Source organism: Canis lupus, chromosome 11 (assembly GCF_048164855.1).
Source record: "Canis lupus baileyi chromosome 11, mCanLup2.hap1, whole genome shotgun sequence".
NCBI classification, from domain to species: Eukaryota; Metazoa; Chordata; class Mammalia; order Carnivora; family Canidae; genus Canis; species Canis lupus.
Window position 1 is genome coordinate 44507165 of NC_132848.1, and position 20094 is coordinate 44527258.

General features: G+C 46.2%; 1 protein-coding gene across 2 annotated transcripts in view; it reads left to right on the top strand.

Annotated features, from left to right (window-relative positions):
- TBC1D8 (TBC1 domain family member 8) overlaps positions 1-20094 on the top strand; it is a 112851-nt gene that overhangs the window by 68860 nt on the left and 23897 nt on the right. For both annotated transcript variants that reach the window (XM_072844493.1, XM_072844494.1), the window contains exons 5-11: positions 1284-1524; positions 10969-11176; positions 12734-12928; positions 13943-14119; positions 15527-15677; positions 17941-18155; positions 19135-19252. In XM_072844493.1, coding sequence (XP_072700594.1) covers positions 1284-1524; positions 10969-11176; positions 12734-12928; positions 13943-14119; positions 15527-15677; positions 17941-18155; positions 19135-19252 — 1305 coding nt within the window. The remainder of the gene's footprint in view (positions 1-1283; positions 1525-10968; positions 11177-12733; positions 12929-13942; positions 14120-15526; positions 15678-17940; positions 18156-19134; positions 19253-20094) is intronic.

Genomic DNA, 20094 nt, shown 5'->3' on the forward strand with positions numbered 1-20094 from the left:
GACCTCTGGGGACTTTCCCTGGTCCCCTTACAATTTGCACCATGTTTGTGTTTCTGTTTTAGATTTTGTCAAGTTAGTGGTTGCTTATTTTACATGTCTGTTTTCCCTATTTGAATGAGCTCCTTAAGTGCAGGGCTTTTCCTAAAGTAGACACTTAATGAAATGAAAGCTGATGTTACAGATTCTATAATGTGTTTGTATGAAAGACTTCAGTGAAAGCAACTAAAAGTAGCTGAAGAAGCTTCTTCTCAAGCCTGATGTAGATATGTGGTCTTCTAAGTTACTGAAGCACTAAAAACATTATTTCAAAAAATGGAAAGAAATGGTAGAAGCAGAAACACTTAATAAGGACGCCTGGGTGACTCTGGGCATGATCCCAGGGTCCTGGGATCGAGTCCTGCATCGAGCTCTCTGCAGGGAGCCGTCTTCTTCCTCTGCCTATATCTCTGCCTCTCTCTCTGTCTCTCATGAATAAATAAAATCTTAAAAACAAAAAGAAAGAAGGAAACACTTAATGATCCCCTCCTTTATTTGAAAAAGACAATGAGTTATTTTCTGACATTGATCAGTCACAGTTATTAAACCAAATTTTGTCGGGATGCTAAGTTTAAAAAAAAAGAAATAATTTCTGGTATTTGATAACATTTATCATTTCAAGTTGTTATAGTGTCTCTTCTCCATTTGCATTAGCAAGCTAGCTAGTCTTGCTACCACTGTATTGGAAACATTTCCCAGAATAGAACATTTGTTTATAAAATGTACTGCTTGTACTGTATTACTTTAAAAAGAATTCCATAGAAATTGTACTGTGTCTTCTAAGACTGTCATTTGACACAGTCTAAATGTTAAGCTTGTTTCTCTAAATGAGATCATGAATAATCCTCTTTTGCACTTTTTTCATAGCTTACACCATGAATGCTGCTTTTGAAACCAGAAATTATGTAGATTGAGAAATTTTTGCATATTTTGCAAATATTTAAGTTTAAATACTCTTGAAGAAGTTTTCATGTTATTAACCTGATATTTCAGAATGACGTCCCCTGCCTGTGTGCGGTAGCCATCAACTTGAAAGATTTTACTTAACTCTTTTAAGAAAATTGTCGAACATGAGTTAGGTTCTGATACACAGCTGTCAAGGAGCTTTGTGCTTCCTCTTTCCTGCTTTGGTTTTGCATTTCAGCTTGAGGAAATCCTTGGACTCTTGTTTGCTGATACACTTAAGTTTGGCTCAAATGTTAGGGTAATGTATGTATTTGCCTTTTTTTTTTTTTTTCCTCTTCTAGTGAAACTCGTAGTCCCTTGGGTTGATATCCAGAAGTTAGAAAGAACATCCAACGTCTTTCTGACGGATACCATCCGAATCACCACGCAGAATAAGGAGCGTGACTTCTCCATGTTCCTGAACCTCGATGAGGTGTTCAAGATCATGGAGCAGTTGGCCGATGTGACGCTTCGAAGGCTGCTGGATAATGAGGTCTTCGACCTGGACCCAGGCCTGCAAGAGCCGAGCCAGATCACCAAGAGGTAAGAGTTTCCAGTTCCAGTTGTTCCTCACCCACGGAACTGTGGCTCATACGCCACCACCTTCATTTACATGTGCTTTCTTAGTCTTGGTTGTTCTAGATTTAAATTTCCCTTGTGGCATAATGCACATTTTCCTGGGTTGTTAGTCTTGATTGTGACATAATAATTGGCAGTAATTGTTACTTTTTTTTTTAATAGTGAGGGTTTGCTTTTTTTTTTTTTTTTTTTTGGATTTCATTTCTTTTAGACAGTGAGAGCGAGCAAGCTGGGGGAGGGGCAGAGGGAGGTAGAGAGGGAAAGGTTCTCAAGCAGACTCTGTGCTGAGTGAGGTAAGCAGACTCTGTGCTGAGTGAGGTGCCCAGCGTGGAGCTCCATCCCATGACCCTTATATGACCTGAGCCAAAACCAAGAGTTGGACATTCAACCAGCTGGGCCCCATGCTCCCATGAGTGTTAATTTTCTTTTTTTCTAATACAGTTGACTTTGATTTCTGGATCCAATTCTGCTTTTCTTTCAGATATTTTGAAACTGATTTTTATAATAAAACTGATTTTTATAATACTTCTAGGAAATGTAATATGGATAGCTTCCTGATATAATTCCATTCAACACTGTGCTTTACCAGTGAACATTAAAGCATTTTCTATTTCCATATGAAATTGCTTTGTAGAAAAAAGTTATTAGGACCATAGATTTATTTTTGGTACCAGTTTGTTATTAGAAATGTGCCTCAGGGGACACCTGGGTGGCTCAGTGGTTGAGCCTTTGGCTCAGGTCATGATCCCAGAGTCCTGGGATCAAGTCCTCCCTGTGGGGAGCCTGCTTCTCCCTCTGCCTATGTCTCTGCCTCTCTTTCTGTGTCTCTCATGAATAAATAAATAAAATCTTAAAAAAAAAATGTGCCTTAGTAATATGGTAAGTTAACTTTCTTAATTATCGGTTTGCTCCAAACTGATGCTAGTCGTGGGGATATCTGAGGCAGTTGCTTGAATTATTAATCACTTTAAAAAAGTTCAGCTTTATTATATAAAATTTAAATGGTGGTGGTTGAGCTTGACTATGATTTCTGACTTGGTGGTTCAGACCAGGTAACTGCAGAATTAATACAAAGATATCCTTTGAGAAACAAAGTCATCTATCAAGTGCTGTCTTGGCTAGATATGTTTGACATCATTATAGAATCACCACTCCTATTTGAACACTACTAGACATTTAAGAAAAATTTTTTAATGTGGTAAAATACCATAACATAAAATTTGCCACCTTAATCCCACTGAACCATACGGTTGTAAAAGGTTAAGTACATTTATTTACATTGTTGTGCAACTGTCCCCTTCATCTAGCCCTGGGACTCTCCATCTTGCAAAACTGAAACTCTTTCCTCATTAAGCAATAACTCCCATTACCTCCTCCCCTAGCCCCTGGCAGCTGCCACTCTATAATGTGTCTCTGAGTTTGACTACTTGAGGTCCCTCATGTAAGTGGACTTATACAGTATTTGTCTTTTTGTGACTGGCTTATTTCACTTAGTGTAATGTCATTAAGATTAGTCCATGTTGTGGCAGGTTCCAGAATTTCCTTCTTAAGGCTAGGTAACATTCCGTTGCATGGATACACTATATTTTGTGTGTCCATTTGTGCATCAAAGGATGCAAAGTTGTTTCCACCTCGTGGCTCTTGTATATGATGCTGCTATGAATGTATGTGTGCAAATATCTTTTTGAGTCCCTACTTTGACGTCTTTTGGACATATACCTCGGAGTAGAATTGCAACATTATGTAGTAGTTCCGTGTCATTTTGTGTCCTGTCATTAAAAAAATTCTTTTAATCTACTGTAACATTCCTGTCATTCCTTACACACGTTTGCTGTTTTCTCTAACATCTGGGAGAACATGTGTCTAATTAGTGGTCTCTAAATGGCAGTGTGTTTGTAGTTTGCATGTATCCAGCAGGAATTTAGAGCCCCTGTTGTGTGCATACGTTATAAATTGATCATGTGGAGTCACAAGTAAGGTGAAAATCAAAAAATGAACTTTTTGGTGAGACTCCAATGAAGTTCACTTGGTTTTGTGTCCTTGTAATCTGACAGTTCCTTTGTGAGAGGGGGTGGTGCTGCTTGTCACTTCCTTACAAAAGGGGAGCCCTGGGGTGCTGCCCTTGGGTCTTCTGACTCCCTACCCTGAGGTCCTCCCTGCTCCGCCTGAGCCAGGTTTCCCGTTACCATCTCTGGCTCTATCTTAGGTCCAGAGAAGACAACCCAGCCCAATGGCAGCCCCGCTCTCCTATATATCTTCAGATATCTCTGTAGTCTTGGTATCTGAGTCCTTTTAGTCCAGCTGACAGATTGGTTTAAAATGAAAAAACGGGTCTCAGTTGTAGGAGTTGTTAACGGGCTCCTATAAATCACCCAGCAAAGCTTTTACCTCCTCTGTGGGTTTTGCACCAATGTATACCTGTGTGAGTTGCAGCCAGGGTCTTAGGACCAGGAGGCTGGCTGATAGCCTTGTGTGTTCTGGTCAGCTCCATGACATTGGGATTTGAGGTAATTTCTCACAGATCTCCTGATGCTCCTTCATGGCTCCACATCTAGATGGGACATTGTGGTTTGGAGTAGAAACAAGGAAAGAAGAAGCAGGTGGCAGGTTTGTAGCACTTAGGACCCTTCAGTAAAATCACTCATTTTGGAAGAAAATCCATCAGTATAGGCAATCTTCATGCATGTTCCAGAATTCAGATGAATTATACAGAGCTCTCCCTCCTCCACTTTCTCTCCTGGAGATGGTTAGGAAGGAGAAGGGAGAGAGAAAAGGATAAAATGGGGCCCTGGCAGTGGCCAGCGGTGGAGCTGCAGGGGGCCCCCCAGGTTCTGAGGGCTGGCCTCGAGATGGACAGGAAGATTGTGATCTGTGGTGTGTTTTGCTGGTCACTGCATTTTGAGTGACTTCTTCCAAAAGTGAAAGGCATGTCTTTGCCTACCAGTTCCTCGCTGGGTCTCCTGTGTAGCTTTCTGTCATAGAGACATAGGCTTGTGGACATAAACAGGTAATGACTCAGTCAACTTGACATCCTGCCAAGAGAGCCCAGGTTTTAAAGTTGAGGAAAACAGTCCCTTGATGCAAAGGGTACAATCAGAAGTGCTGGAATGCTCCTCAGGCTCCTTTTTGTTGATGTATTTTCACTTCCCTTCCCAGATAACAGCTTTAGAAAGGTGCTCTTGGGGTCACTTAGCATGGTGAGCCATCTGATTATGGTTAGTCATGATGGCTGCTTATGCTTACTCCCATGGGACTTAGGGACAGAACCAGTGAGGCTGGAACTCCAGTGGTAGCCAGGAGGATGGGATGGTGCATTGGGCAGCAGGACCAAGTCAGATGAGGTAGAGCTGGCTGGACGGGGAAGTCCTCTGGCCCAGCTCACACTTTGCAGAGGAAGGCCTGGACGAGGGATTCTGGGGTACAGTGACAGAATCCAGGAGGGCAGGGAAACAGACTGCTGAAGGGACTTCTGGGGGGTGGGGGGGAGCACATACATTGATTGGTCCTGAAATTTACAAATAACAGTTGTGAAGTTGTGAGGGATGGATTGAGAACAGCATAGCCAGCTATTTTGGGGGTGGGAGATTGGAGAGGTGATGGGTTTCACAAGATAAAAAAAAATTTTTTTTAAAGATTTTATTTATTCAGGAGAGACACAGGCAGGGGGAGAAGCAGGCCTTGTGCGGGGAGCCCGATGCAGGACTCGATCCCAGGACCCCGAGATCAGGCCCTGGGCTGAAGGCAGACACTCAACCAGTGAGCCCCCAGGCGTCCCTCACTAAATCAAAATTAATTTCTTCACTGAAATCTGTATTGACTGGCTGAAAAGCGCTGGAGGACAACTTAGTTCAGGCGGTGCAGTAAATGGAGACTCTTTCCTGTGGCAGAAGCTCTTTCTGTGGGATCCAGAGATGAACAGTAGCTGCCGGGAGCACAGGTATCTTCAGTAAGAAGCCCTCCCACCTGTTGCCTGGCTGATTCTTAGCTCCCCAGTCTGACTTTTGAGACTGACTTCAGCCTTTTCTGCCCAGATTCACTCCCTTTCCGGCTCTTCTCCTTGTGCCCCCACGAAGAATGCCCAGGCTAGCTCTGTAGTTTATTCGACTTTCTGTCCCTGTGAGCTAGTTCGGAGTCGGCCTCTCTTGGGGGCTCCCTGTGCAGCCTGGGACAGCGCCCGCCTCCCAGGGAAGGCCTGCTTCTCCCCACCCGGCAGCGCCCCAGCTGTCTGCGCTTGCCCAGGTTGTTCTGGGGGCAGGGGCGGATGGAGGGCAGAGGACAAGGCAGGAGAAGTGAGTGTGAGAAAGTGAGAAAGCCTTCTCCTGCCAGTGTTGTTGAGGATTTGGTCTGTTGGGGCTCCATGGATGGATTTTCAGAGACGGGGACACTGTGGGCACCAGCCGAGTCTACCTGCACACCATTGCCTGCCGTCTGAGGGCTGGGTTTCCCTAGTGCCCCTGTGGCACCCAGGGGACCCAGGTGTTCGCTCTATGTAGGATGCTTCATGGCCAGGTTGTCTTTCTGTCCCCTTAGTGCTCTTGGGGGAAGGCAGAAGAAAGGCGTTTCGAGCACACACACATTTGAGGGATTGCAGTGTGAAGAAAAGTATGCTTATCTGATCTTTCTGCCTTGTTTCTACATTGGTGGCTCTTGGTATTTCTCACAGTTTCACTTGAGTTGGGGGTGGGTCTGTGGGCGTATAACTAAGAATGCCTGGGAATCTTTGTATGTGTCTTTAAGGGGCATACTGCCTGAAGAGGGACTGAGTTATTCCAGAAGGGCAGGAATGATGCTTGAGGCCTCCTGTCCAGGGCACAGGGGGACATCTTCACCCCCGGAGCTAATGGAGGGGGAGCCCACTTGCCCCAGTCTGCCACATAGTCTGAATTTGGGGCAGCATTTGGCCTTGAGCAGTTTTGAGCTGCTGACACACAGTAGGTTTGTGTGTGTGGGATGCATCACATGAAGGAGGGAGGGTTACTGTGGCATGTAAGGCCTGACATGGGTCTTCCCAAAAGCGTTTTAAAGGTTGTAGGGGAAAAGAGAGGGAAACCTGTTTTTGATACATCTGTACCTAAACTAGGAGGGGAAAATCTTAATTCTAGGTTCACAGAGAAACAGAAGAACTACCCCATCCCTTCATTTCTTGGGTCTAAGGAATTAAGTGTGGATTTTTTTTTTAAGATTTTATTTATCTCACAGCATGAGAGAATACAAGGGACGGGGAGAAGGAGAAGCAGACTCCCTACGGAGCAGAGAGCCCAATACAGGGCTCGATCCCAGGATCCTGAAATCCTGACCTGAGCACTCAACCTAGGTGCCCCTTAAGTGTGAATTTTTAAATGTGTGCATGTAGTTCAGAATTTTCCACATGGTTGTGACACAGGATTGCACATGTTAATTGCAGCTTTACCAACAAACTTGGTGTGACTGCTCCATATTCTGGTGAACCCACGTTTATTTTCTACATGGCGACAGGTTCACATGATGGCATGTGTTAAGACAGCACGATTTGTGGCACCGTCCCCTTTTGTTCTCAGCTGTAGCTTTCTCTTGGAGCAATTGCTTTGGCCTGTGCATACCAGCAAGGTGAACAGTGGTTGGTAAATGTTGGGGCTGTATAGGGGTGCTTCTGCTGTGGCTTCCAGGCCTGCTTTCTGAATGGTCGATTATGACTCATGTCTGTTGGGCATCTCTATGGAGCAAAAGTGGAAACATTTAGTAAGTATTGAAAGGTCCGAAAGGCAAAATATGACCAGTGGGCTTTGTTTATGGTGTTCTTCTGAAAGAGGAGCTGGGTTTTTTTGTTTTTTTTTTTTTCCACTGCGCAAAGCTAGGAGTTGGTATTTTTAGCATCAAAACTACCACCTGCTTTGAAACAGATCTTGTGCTACTCCTGTCTCAAGTTACTGGATCTTCATCTCAGTTATGTTAGAAAGGTAAATACCACATCTATATGTATAATGCATGTTTAGAGGTGGAACTGGAAGAGGACTTTTTAAGGAAGGAAGATGATTTAGGAAAGTCCTTCCTGCTGGCTTTCTTTTTTAAGGATTTATTTATTTAAATTAGGGAGAGAGCACATGCAAGCCAGTGGAGGGAGGGGCAGAGGGAGAGAGAGAATCCTGAGGCAGACTCCCCACTGAGTGTGGACCCCAATATGGGCTCCATCACAGGATCCTGAAATCAAGAGTTGGCAGCCTAACCAGCTGAAGCAGCCAGGTGCCCCCCTCTTTATAACTTGAGGTCACTGGTCTCTGGCTGCTGAATGTGTGAGAGACAGACCCCCTACAGTGACAGAGAACAGCCCAGAAAGGTGAATGGAGATGGTGTATACTATACCCAGGCTGCTCAGAAGCCATGGAGAAGGGGGTTGAACTGAGCGCTTGGCTGGTGCAGCAGGTGCACAGAATAGAAAAATCAGATAACTGAGCGCCTTATTCTTAAATTGAAGAGCTGGCTGCAAAGTAAATACAAAAAGTCGGGACACCTGGGTGGCTCAGCAGTTAAGCGTCTGCCTTCAGCCCAGGGCGTGATCCCGGAGTGCGAGGATCGAGTCCCACCTCAGGCTCCCTGTGTGGAGCCTGCTTCTCTCTGCCTATGTCTCTGCCTCTCTGTGTGTGTCTCATGAATAAATAAGTGGAATCTTTAAAAAAAAAAGCTCTTCCACTCACCCTGTGCTTCTAGGAAGAATAGACAACAGGTGAATTCAGTGGTGGCTGGACCCCACATCTGTGAGATACGTGCAGGTAGGCTGCATTGGCTGTACTTTCACCAAAGCCAGCACGGCCAGCATACTTTGAGGACAAGGATGTCTTCCAGTGTAAATGCACAGCATATAGGTCCGCTTTTGGGGAACTGGGGTGATCTTGAAGGGCCTTGCCTTCCATCCCATAGTACGTGAATTTTGAGAGCATTCACAGTGCTTTCCTGTGTTTTCCCAGCTCCTCTGTGGAGGACATGCAGGCTCCTTTGGAAGCAGCCATCTGTGAAATATCAAGTACTGCAGGGTAAGGAAGTGTAGCTTTGGCCTGCAATACTGGACCCATCTTGATCCGTAGAATTTGTTTAATTTCTCTCTGTGCCCAGAGGACTTTCTGGACATGCATATATCTTTGGGAGGGTTTGCTAATAAATTCCAAGTACTCCCTCATCCCTGTGTGGGGTGTCCTGGGAAGATGACTGTGTGATGGTGTGAAAATGAGGACCAGGTTGGGAACATGGACTGGGGCAGAAGGGGCATCAGTGTGAGCCTGTCCCTGGTGATGGAGTGGGGGCAGGGAACGCGTCTGCAAGATCACTCAGGTTGCAGCGTTTAATACCTTGCATATAAATACAACGTTTTAAGAGTTACTGTGTTCCTAAAAGAAACTACCTTAATTTTTTTTAAAAAGCTAACAATATGTGGTCAGGTAGAAAATTTAAACAGAATAAAAATGAAAAATGGAAATCCTACTACATAGAGTCAGCTACTATTAACATTTTATGCAAGGTCTTTTTTACATATCACTTTCTGCAGATTTTATAGAATTTATATAAGTGGGATCATAATGTAGATGCAATTTCTAATCTGCTTTTTCAATATTGTGGACATCATTTTTTGTTCGCGGGGAATCCCTTGAAGCGGAAAGGTTACATGTTATTTCCATTTTACAGGTGTCAAGATGCAATATGGTGAAGTGTTATCTAAGGTCACACAGCTAATAAGAAAGCCAAGACTTCATATTCTTTACTTTGAGCAGAATGCTAATTCTATCAGACAAATTTAAAGAACTCTTATATAATGTGGCAAAGAAAAATTTTTATCTCCATACAGTAGAATTTCTTTTCTACCAGAATTTTGGGGTATGACATAAATTCATCAGTATCTGCGAACATGATTTGGCTGCCTTCATGCTTTACGAGTTGTTAGAGCCAAGACTCAGGGTACGGGGGGAGGGGGTTCCCTGGGGTAGGATTTCTCCTCCATTCTCCACTGTCCATCCTGATGTGACATTGATGGGCTTCTCTCCAGTGACACATTACTTAAATAAATAAATAAATACAAGCAAATCTATTTATTTATTTATGAGAGAGCTGGGGGAGGGGCAGAGGGAGAGGGAGAGAGAATCTTAAGCAGGCTCCATGCCCAGTGCGGAGCCCAACATGAGGCTCCATCCCACGGCCCTGAGATCATGACCTGAGCTAAAATCAAGAATCGGATGCTTAACTGACTAAGCTACGCAGGTGCCACTTGGATTTGTTTTTTAAAGGTAATAATTGCTAATGTTTATTTAGCACTTACTATATGCCCAGCACAGATCTCAATTTTTAAACTGCTGTTTTGAGTTGTAATTCATATACCTTGCAGTTCACCCTGTTCAAGTGTCTCAATCAGTGGTTTTTTTTTTTTTTTTTCATTTAGTCACAGAGATGGTGCAACCCTCACCACCATCGGTTTTGAACATTTTCTTTACTCCAAGAAGAAACCCCATACTCATGAGCAGTCACTCCCCACTTCTCCCCTTATCTCCTGCTCTGTGTAATCATGAATCCATTTTTCTGTCTTTATGAGTTTTGCCAATTCTGGAAATTCCATATAAATGGAATCAGGTGGAATGCAGTCTTTTGTATTTATCATGTGTCCAAGGTCCATCCATGTGGTAGCTTGTGTCAGTATTCTGTTGCTTTGTATGACTGAGTAATATTCCATTGTGTGGCTCTGTCACATTTTGTTTATCCATTTAGCAGTTAATGGACATTTGAGTTATTCGTTGCCAGTTCTTGGCTATGGTGAATAACGTTGCTATGAGCATGCAGGTACAAGTTTTCGAGCAGACGTGTGTTTTTACTTCTTTGGGGTCTATACCGAGGAGAGGAATTGCAGGGTCGTATGGTAACTCCATGTTGAACCTTTCGAGAAACAGCCAGACTGTTTTCCAACCTGGCTGCCCCATTTTACATTCCCACCAGCAGTGCATGAAGATTGCACTTTCTCCACATCCTTGCTGACACTTGTTATTATCTGCCTTTTTAATACTGGCTCTTAGACAATTAAAATTTTTTTTTAAATTTCAATTCAGTTAATTCACATATAGTGTATTAGTAGTTTCAAGGTAGAGCTCAGTGATTCATCACTTACTTGTTTGATGGTAATTCACAATGTTACTCAAATCAGGAAGGAGCATCTGTTTTGTTCTGTGAGTTTGGCATCTTACTCTTGCACAGAGGCAACCCTTTCTGCTTTGAGTACACGTCCCCAAGGTCAGCTGTGAAGTGGGGTGTGTGCTGATGCCCCACGCAGGACCTGGAGGGGCTCATGCTCTTGGATACCTGGTTGTTCCGGCTGGTTTCACAAGATTTTTCTTTGTAAACTGGTGTGTTTGTTCACTGTTCTGCCTCTTTTTCTTCTCTCCCTACCTCCTTCGCCAGGGACCTGGAAGCCAGAGCACAGAATGAGTTCTTCCGGGCGTTCTTCAGGCTGCCGAGGCGAGAGAAGCTGCACGCTGTGCTGGACTGCTCGCTCTGGACGCCCTTCAGTCGCTGTCACACCGTGGGGCGGATGTTCACTTCTGACCGTTATATCTGCTTTGCCAGCAAGGAGGATGGCTGCTGTAATGTCATCCTCCCACTCAGAGAGGTAGCCACAGCCCCGGCAAGAGCTTCCTGAGCTCGCCTTTTGTCCTTGAGCCCATGGTCATCGGTCACCATGAGACCGGTCCCGGCAGGGCTGCTCACCCAGCAGGGTTTTGCTGGCTCAGGATGGGCTCCGGAGGGAAGCACGGCCTCAAATTGGCCAGTACCCGTTTGGTTGTTGCTTTTTCTGTCATTGTTACAATGACCTGAAATTTGCCTAGAAGTGATTGGTGAGAATAAAGCACTCTCATCCCCTCATTATTGATAAAGCTGTTAAGGAAAGTCCATGCCTGGTTATTAAAGCTTTTCCAACAGCTCTTAGGAGTGATTCCACCCCTTGCAACTCACAAAAAAGGGGAAAGAAAAAAGGCAGCTGACAAAAAAGCATCACCTTTTGAAAATGTCAGATTGCTTGGCTTTTCTACTCTCCTGGGACTTGAGTTAAACATTAAAAAAAAATGTTTCCTTTACTATGGATCAGATCTGTACCTACTGTACAGTTCTGCAGTCTGTTCCTAGACATGCAGGGCAACCGGAGGCTGCTTCCAGATCTGACGAGCTCAGTCCTTTGGTTTCAGGGCATGTCTGTTGTGACCATACACAAAGCTCTGTTTCCCGTCAGGACCTCCAAATTCTGAGCACTGTTCTTTGGGAAAACTCAACATCTTTCATTCACGTGCTCTCCCTCCATGTCATTTCCTAGATGTTTTCATTTTACAAATATTCTTACTTAGGCATGGAGCAAGAAATCCAAGAGTTGTCTTATACCCTGACTTGTCTTATTGTTGTAACCTTTATATGACATTTACCACTTTCCCCATTTTTGAGTGCTACTGTTCAGTGGCATTAAATACATTCACGGTATTGTGCCAGCATCACCAGAACTTCCTCATCTTCCCAAACTGAAACTCTGTTCCCATTAAGCACTAGTTCCCCATCCTTCCTCTTCCAGCCTCAGGCAACCACCACTCTACCTCCTCTCTCTGAATTGGACAACTCGAGGTCCCTCGTAAAAATGGAATCATATAATATTTCCCATTTGTTACTGGCTTATTTAACTTATTAGCATGTGTCCTCCGGGTTAATCCGTGTTGTATCATGTGTCAAAATTTCTTTCCTTTTTAAGGTGGAATAATATTCAGTTATGTGGATAGATCACATTTGGTTTCTCCATTCACCTGTTGATGGATACTTGAGTTACTTTTACCTTTCAACGTCTGTGAATACGCTGCCTTGGCCGTTTTTTGTTTGTTTGCTTTAAAGTTTTATTTGTTTATTCATGAGAGACACAGAGAGAGGCAGAGACCTAGCCAGAGGGAGAAGCAGACTCTCCGCTGAGCAGGGAGCCTGATTCGAGACTCAATCCCAGGACCCTGGGGTCATGACCTGAGCCCATTGACTCAACCATTGAGCCACCCAGGCGCCCCTGCCTTGAACATTTTTAAGCTCTGTATTTGCATTTTTAGTGCAGTTGTTTGGTTTTGCCTTTTTCTAAATATGTAATTGAAATGGCTGCGCTTTTTCTCTGGCTGGACCTCTTGTGTATAACTTTGTGCAACAGGTAGTGAGCATTGAGAAGATGGAGGACACAAGCCTGCTCCCTAATCCCATCATTGTCAGCATCAGGAGCAAGATGGCTTTCCAGTTCATTGAGCTGAAGGACAGAGATAACTTGGTGGAGAGCCTGCTCATGAGGCTGAAGCAGGTGCATGCCAACCACCCCGTGCATTATGACACCTCACGAGACGAAGACATGGTACGGTCCTTAAAAACAGCGGGATCCTGTAAATTGAAGATCTCTTTTTTCTCTTCCTCCGGGGCAGTGGTCTCTAAAGGAAGTACACATGACCATGATCCACTTGGGTAGGAGAAAAGTATGGTAGAGGGGATTGGGTGGGTGCTACACAGGTTAGAGGGTGTCCCATGCAGAAGAGCAGTTGGAGGTGCTAACAGGGCATCCTGCTCACAGGTTAGAGGGGTTCATGGGGCACCCCTTACCAGAGGTTAGGGGAACTGATGGTTAGAGCACCCCTCTATATGTTAGAGAGGTTGGTGGGGTACACACACATGTCAGAAGGATTGACAGGGCACCCCTCCCAGGCTAGAGGGTTTGATGGGGGTATCAATCTGCTGGGGTCACTGCCCCCCCCCCCCCGATGTTGGAGGGGGTGTTATTTGGGGGCAGATGGAACTTGTTAAAAGAGAAGTTACATTGTCCTTAAGGTTGGACAGCTGGAAAACAGACCTGGATCTGCTGGGGCCTCCTCTCCTGCTGTCTCACACCCATCCCTCTCTCTCTTCACCTCTTTTTACCCATGCAGTGACAGGGAGGAAAGGGGATAGTCTCTCAGTACCTGAGAGCTGTTTTCTGAATGGTTATCCCTAGTTCTGGAAGCATACAAGAAACGGTGCTTGCCTGGCCCCCTCTTAGACTCATGCTCTGTGTGCTGTGAAAGCAGTGTGGGTCATAGTCTTTGCTGAGGATCATATCTGTTGGGGCTAATGTTAGTCTGTTTCCCTTGAGTCATAGATAGGCATGTTTAAGTATGTGACCTGAGGGGTGCCTGGGTGGCTCAGTCAGTTAAATGCTGGACTCTTGATTTCAGCTTAGGTCATGATTTCAGGGTTTTGGGATTGAGCCCCTTGTCGAGCTCCATGTCAGAAGGGGAAGTATGTTATCTTCATGCCTCCAAAGGCAAAACAAAGACTCTTCCACAAGTAATGACTTTCTTCTAGCTCCCTCCCTTTTTTTCTTTTAATCCTTCTGCAGGCTTCACCTGTGTTTCATTCAACAAGCCTGTGCAGTGACCACAAGTTTGGGGATCTCGAAATGGTGTCCTCTGAAAATAGTGAGGAAAGTGAAAAAGAGAAGAACCCGCAGCTCCACCCGGAGGCCCTGATACCTGTCCTCCAGCAGTCGGGCAGCCAGAGTCCTGACTCGAGAATGGTAGGTGGCATGGCTCTGTTTTCATGGGCCCCCTGGCAGGGCTGGCCCAGGTGGAGGTTCCCAGGTGTGCAACCTGCTGCGGGCTGCACACTGGCTAGTGCCAACCCGGCAGACCTCGGAAGAGCAGGTGTGGTGCCGGATGCTGGGCAGCCCCAGTGCCTGGTGCCCCCTCCCTCCTCCTCATTGGCAGCAGTGGAAGGAATCAGCGGACGCCAATTGTCTGGGCACATATGGGTATGTGGAAGATGTGGTTGCATGACCAAGGACATGGCTTTCCTACCTGCCCCAAGTGGCTCTGTGACACAGCTCTTGGCCATGTGACCTGGAGAGCCATCAGTGCTGTCCTTTGTGGGTTCTTGTGGTGTTTCTCTTCTTACCCAGGGGTGTCTGTAGAGGCTTCTTTTACAGTATTGCCTGTTTCTCTCCTGGAACAAAAGGTCTCCTGTGCTGTAGTTTTACTGGACTAAAGATATTTCTGTTACATCTGCTTACCCTCGTCCTCTTTGTAGGGAGACTCTGAGGGAACGGTCATGTATAGTAGGCTAGAAATCGTACTCTGAAAAGACAGGCTGGAGGGAGGCTGAATTGGGGTCATGCGTGCCAGGGGTGTCCTTGGGCATAACTATCCCAAGCTGTGTCTTGTGGCCTAATGGCTGCTGTATAATTAATTGATTGTTAGCTTTATTCATTCAAGACAGAACCTTCTGATAGGATTTACACAGAGAAGCTCAATGAACTCTTGACTAAACCTGTGAGAATATGAATATATGTGTAAGCTTCTCGCATTACTGGAGAATGCAGATAATGAAAAGTGTATTAAACATCTTGCTCAAAAGGTACTATGAACTCCTATCATCTAGGGATACTTTTAAAGGATTTTTAATTACCTAGAGAAATGGTATCTGTCATTTCTGATAACAAGAACTGCGATTTTTTTTTTTTTCCCCAGGTTTCAGTTTTCCCTCTGGCTATCCTGGAGCTCAGGGCAAATCATGATCCCCCACCCTTGCCCTTGCCCTTGTTTGCCCTCTGAGCTCACCTGTGTTGCAACAGGTGCCTTCGCGTCCATATCCTGAGGAGCTTTTCCTAACCTCCCCCACTCCCACCCCATCCTCCTCTCTGCTCTGGGCTTGAGTATTCGGACAAATACACTCTTACTATCACCCTACCAAGGAAATGGCTTTATATTTGTGTAGACGGTCCTGCTGGGCTCTGAACTCTAGAAGGGCTGGCGCTCTGTTATTCATCTTTACATCCTCTGTGCCTGGAAGTATTTTCAAAATATTTGCTGAACTGGGTGCCTGTCACTGTTGGTTCCTCTGCCCGCAGAGGCAGCGTCCCTCTGCTGTGGATTGTGGACGGGCTATAGTGGAGGCGCCGGTACATTAATGAGATTTCCATTTCCAGTCCAGGGAACAGATAAAAATAAGCCTGTGGAACGACCACTTTGTGGAATATGGCAGGACTGTGTGTATGTTCCGCACAGAGAAGATCCGGAAGCTTGTAGCAATGGGCATTCCTGAATCTTTACGTGGCAAACTCTGGCTGCTTTTCTCAGGTAAGCATTTCTGGTATTTTTAGGCCACCTGTCATTTCTGGAGCAGACATAGGAACAGGGGCCCAGATCTGAACAACGTGTACGTGCAGACAAGTCCTCTGTCTTTGGGTTCTTCTTGCAATGTTCCCAGCCGAGAACTTGAGCTGAACCCTCACCATGTTAGCCAGGGGACCAGGGTCCAGGTGCCTGAGGCCTCTGGGCTGCGGTGTCCTCAGTCAGTGTGCCCTGGCCAATGTGATCGCTTCTCCTTTAGAAACCACTTGGAGTCTGTACGTAGTCTTGAGAACCCTGTAAAGAACCTCCTAGGAGTGAAGTGTCTTCCTAGGATATACACTCTGAACTAGACTAAACAAACACCTCTGCATGTTGTTCACTCACAGTGGCGTTGAAATAAATCCCTCAGTATACTTTCTATCCATCAGTCCTCTCTGGAAGATGCTCAGCGTCCCGGGAGGCACAATTGCAGAGATTTCTGTCCTTTCTCCTCCTCTGCCACCTGATCCAGTCAGTGATGACTTTGTCTGGCCTCAGGCCCTGGGACTGTCCCTCTGCTGTGCTGCTGCTCTTTGGTGATGTCTGGGAGTCCCTCATCAGGGCACTGGAGGGTGGGCAGAGACAGGGACCGACATCTCTAGAGCCGTGCCGAGCAACGGCTCCGCAGTGAGGGTGGACGTTTCATCTGGCTAGTTGAAGAGGTGGAGCCTCGAGGGCAGGAGGGGAAGGGCCCTGTCGTCCAGTGGTGTGACCTTGCTGATCCCGTCAGGGTGCCGCTGGAGGCATGGCAAGGAGGTCTGCTTTCCCCCGGTGTCCCTGCTTTGCTCAGGTCAACACGAGTGCCCTGGAGGCCTAGCCTGGGTGCCTGTCTTCTCCCTGCACACTTCTTATGTTCCTCCTTCACGTCTGCTTATGCTGGAACTTCACCCCAGTCATCTCTTCCCTCTTCCAGCCAGCCCATCTCCTCCCTGGCCCAGGGAGCCCAGATGAATGTTTCCTGCTTTCCCACCTCCTTGCTGGTGTGTACTTGGTTGGGATTCACTGGTGGGCCTACCACCGCTCACCTGTTTCATATGCTGTGTCCCCCTGCCTCTTGGCTTGTTTCTTCAGCAAGATGGGCCTTTTTAAAATTAAAACGTCTTCTGGATTTTTTGTTTTTAATGAGAACAATTTCTTCTCACAATTGAAAATAGGAACAAGAGAAGAAAGTAACATGACCTGCCTTACACACCTAACAAGTGACACTTGGTAATGGCACTGGTTTGTAGTCGGCCTCTCTAATGAACACACACACACACACACACACACACACTGTATTAAGAAAAAAAAAAGGTAGTTCATAAAGGGCTATCTTTCAAGTGATAGTGTTGACAGAAAAGATTGCTGTGCGTGGTGAGTGACAGCTGTTACTATTAAGCGGTGCATACGGGGGTGGGAGTGGGGATGCCAGGGTGATTGTTGATGGGACATGACAGGGAGTCACAGCAGCTGATGGTTGAGTTGAGGGCAGTACCCTAAACCCAATCTGCAATTTAAAAGCCTTCACTAGCGATTAAAGGCAGAGCTGGCCCTTTCTGCTTGCCCTGTTTGCCTGGGACATCCCTGCGTGGGGCTGGCCTCAATCCTGGAGCCCCGCCTGCCACCAGCGCCCCCGCAGGGACACCGGCTAGAACCACAGGGGCCCTGGTGCTGGCTGATGAGGGAAGGGGATCCTCTCGTGCTATTGACACCTCACTCCTGATGTCCCCTGCCTGTCAGGGGCCTGGGTAGGCTGTGCTTGGTCCACCTGCATATCCGGATCCGGCCTCAGAGTTTCCTGTTGGCAGCTTGTTGGCTTCTTGGTGCTTGTTGGCTTCTCGATACTTAGTTACTATACATAGGTGTACCTTCTGCTCTGTTTTGCATATATACGTTCATTAATTTCCTGTTGAAGTGATATATGAAAATTATGTGTACATGTATACACACATCGCCACTCTTCCTGTTACTAGCGAATGCAGCTTACTGAAAGCATATTAATACAACAATTTGTGGTATGAGCTGTTTCTCTCACTCTATAAGGTTATTCTTAGAAAAGCCATGTTTTTTCTTTTTTCTTTTTCTTTTTGGTGGAAATGAAGTCCTTTTGGTTGTGTGTGGTCCCAAAATATTTTATGTCCCTCAAGTAACAAGACCCCATTGAGGGCTTCCGGCAGGAAAAGTGCCTTTCCCATGTTGACTCTCTCCTGCTGATCCGCCCCCTTAAAAAATTACTTTTAAATTATCTTAGATGCCGTCACCGATCTCGCCTCGCATCCCGGTTACTATGGTAATCTGGTGGAGGAGTCCATGGGAAAATGTTGCCTGGTGACCGAGGAGATAGAACGGGATCTGCACCGTTCCTTACCGGAGCACCCCGCTTTCCAAAATGAAACAGGAATTGCTGCTTTGAGGAGAGTCCTGACGGCCTATGCCCACCGGAACCCCAAGATTGGGTACTGCCAGGTGAGGCTTGCAGTGAGGAGCAGAAATCTTTGAGTCCATGTGTCGTGTTGATCATGCAGGCTTCGGGTTCTGTCTGTTGTGCTTGGCCGTCTGGTACCGAGAACTGTTGTGTGAAGGCTCTGCGCTTTGTCTCTTCCCTTAAAGAATGTATTGAATAAGGCCAAAGGAGTCCTCTTCCTGTAGTCAAACAGGCCGATTACTTGAGATTAGAAACTTTGCTCAGTGCCCAAAAAGAGCAGTGCACGTGATGAGTCGCTGTCCACGGCAGGATGGATTGTCTTCACTGTCCCACCACGCCTCCACTGTACGACAGCACTGGTAATGCTTCTGTGGAGCTTTATCTTTCTAGATCTCTGCAGACGTTACAGGGATTATTTAAAAAATATCAGTGCTATTTGGGGAGGAAAAAAAGATGTTTGGGGCCAATCCCTTTCCTTCAGGAAGCACAAGTGGAGGGAAGACGTTGTCTGAGCAGTTGTTGAGTTTACTCGGGAAGTTTACTCAGGGATGTGATAAACACACGCAAAATAAAACCCGGTAAATTAAACACCCCTGCCCCCACCCCAGCACAAGACTGGGGTAGAGAAGTTTCTGATGCTCGAAAATAGAAGATCTTGAACTTTGTTTTCCTGTGAATAAGCAAAATCAATGTGTGAATGTTCTGTGTTTGTGTGTGTGTGTGTGTGTGTGTGTGTGTGTGTGAACATCCACACAGAGTAGTTGGATTTACCCGAGCCTGAGACATGCACCACAGCTAAGCCCAGCATTACTAGATGGGGACAGTGACGGAACGGTGGCTGGTCGCTCAGCCTGGGTGTCTCGTGGGGACCATGTTGATAAACATGTGTGGCTGGGCTCGACTGGGTCTCTCATCTACAGTCTTGACTTCGTGGACCACTTGGCTCATGTGGTTTTTAACGTCTGTGTGGTCTACATGGTCTGATCACTAACCAGCCCCTCCTCTGTGATCCCTGTGCAGTCCATGAACATCCTGACGTCTGTTTTGCTGCTGTACGCCAAGGAGGAGGAGGCCTTCTGGTTGCTCGTCGCTGTGTGTGAGCGGATGCTCCCAGACTATTTCAACCACCGAGTCATTGGTAAACTGCTTTCTTCCTCCTCTTCTCCCGCTTCTGTGCTTGGGGAACAGGAACAGAACCCGGGCAAAGACCTTTGTCATTAGTCCTTGTTAAGAAATCAACCCCCGTGCACTCTGCTGGTCTCTATAAACCCTGTGTGGCTCTTGAATTTGCAAAACTAACTGGTATGATTCTCTCTGCACTGTTCTGCCAAAATGGTGGAGCAAGGTCACCTGAAAAGAAAAATTTTAGTTTCAAGAAACAGGTTGGACGGTGAAAACCAGAGCAGTTTTTCACTGATACTGTGGCCTAGAAAGGGAGGATGGTCTTGCCCTCAGTACCCAAGGGGCTCATGCAGACAGATGTCCCCTTTCCCTCGAGAGCAGTGCCGGCGACCCTTAAGGCTGGACCTGAAGGGCAGACCTGGGAACCCCCACTTCCCCTTGCACATGTTGATAAGTGAGAAGGCGCATGTGTGGCTCTCGGGCTCTGGGCGCACCTGTGACCCCACAGCACTCAGGTACCATCTGGTGCCCTGTTCTGTTTGTGGCTGATTTGAATTTGCCTTATCCCTGGGGCTGAGCACCTCCTAGTGGACAAAATGACAGAAAGATTGCTTGGCAGAAAGACTCCTTCCAGGAAGACAGAAAGACTCCTTCCTGGAGATGGCCTAAAATTAGCAGTGGGAACAGAAACAAAAGAACCAATTTGAGACGGAATTTGACAAAGGACTGGAGGTAGGGCAAGGTAGGAAGAACACCCTTCTGAAGACTGGGTTCCAAAGAGCTGAGGGAGTGTGATGACCACTGGGAGTAAGGGGGGGTGGCTGGGAAGGATGCGGTCACTTGGTGCCTTTGGTGGCC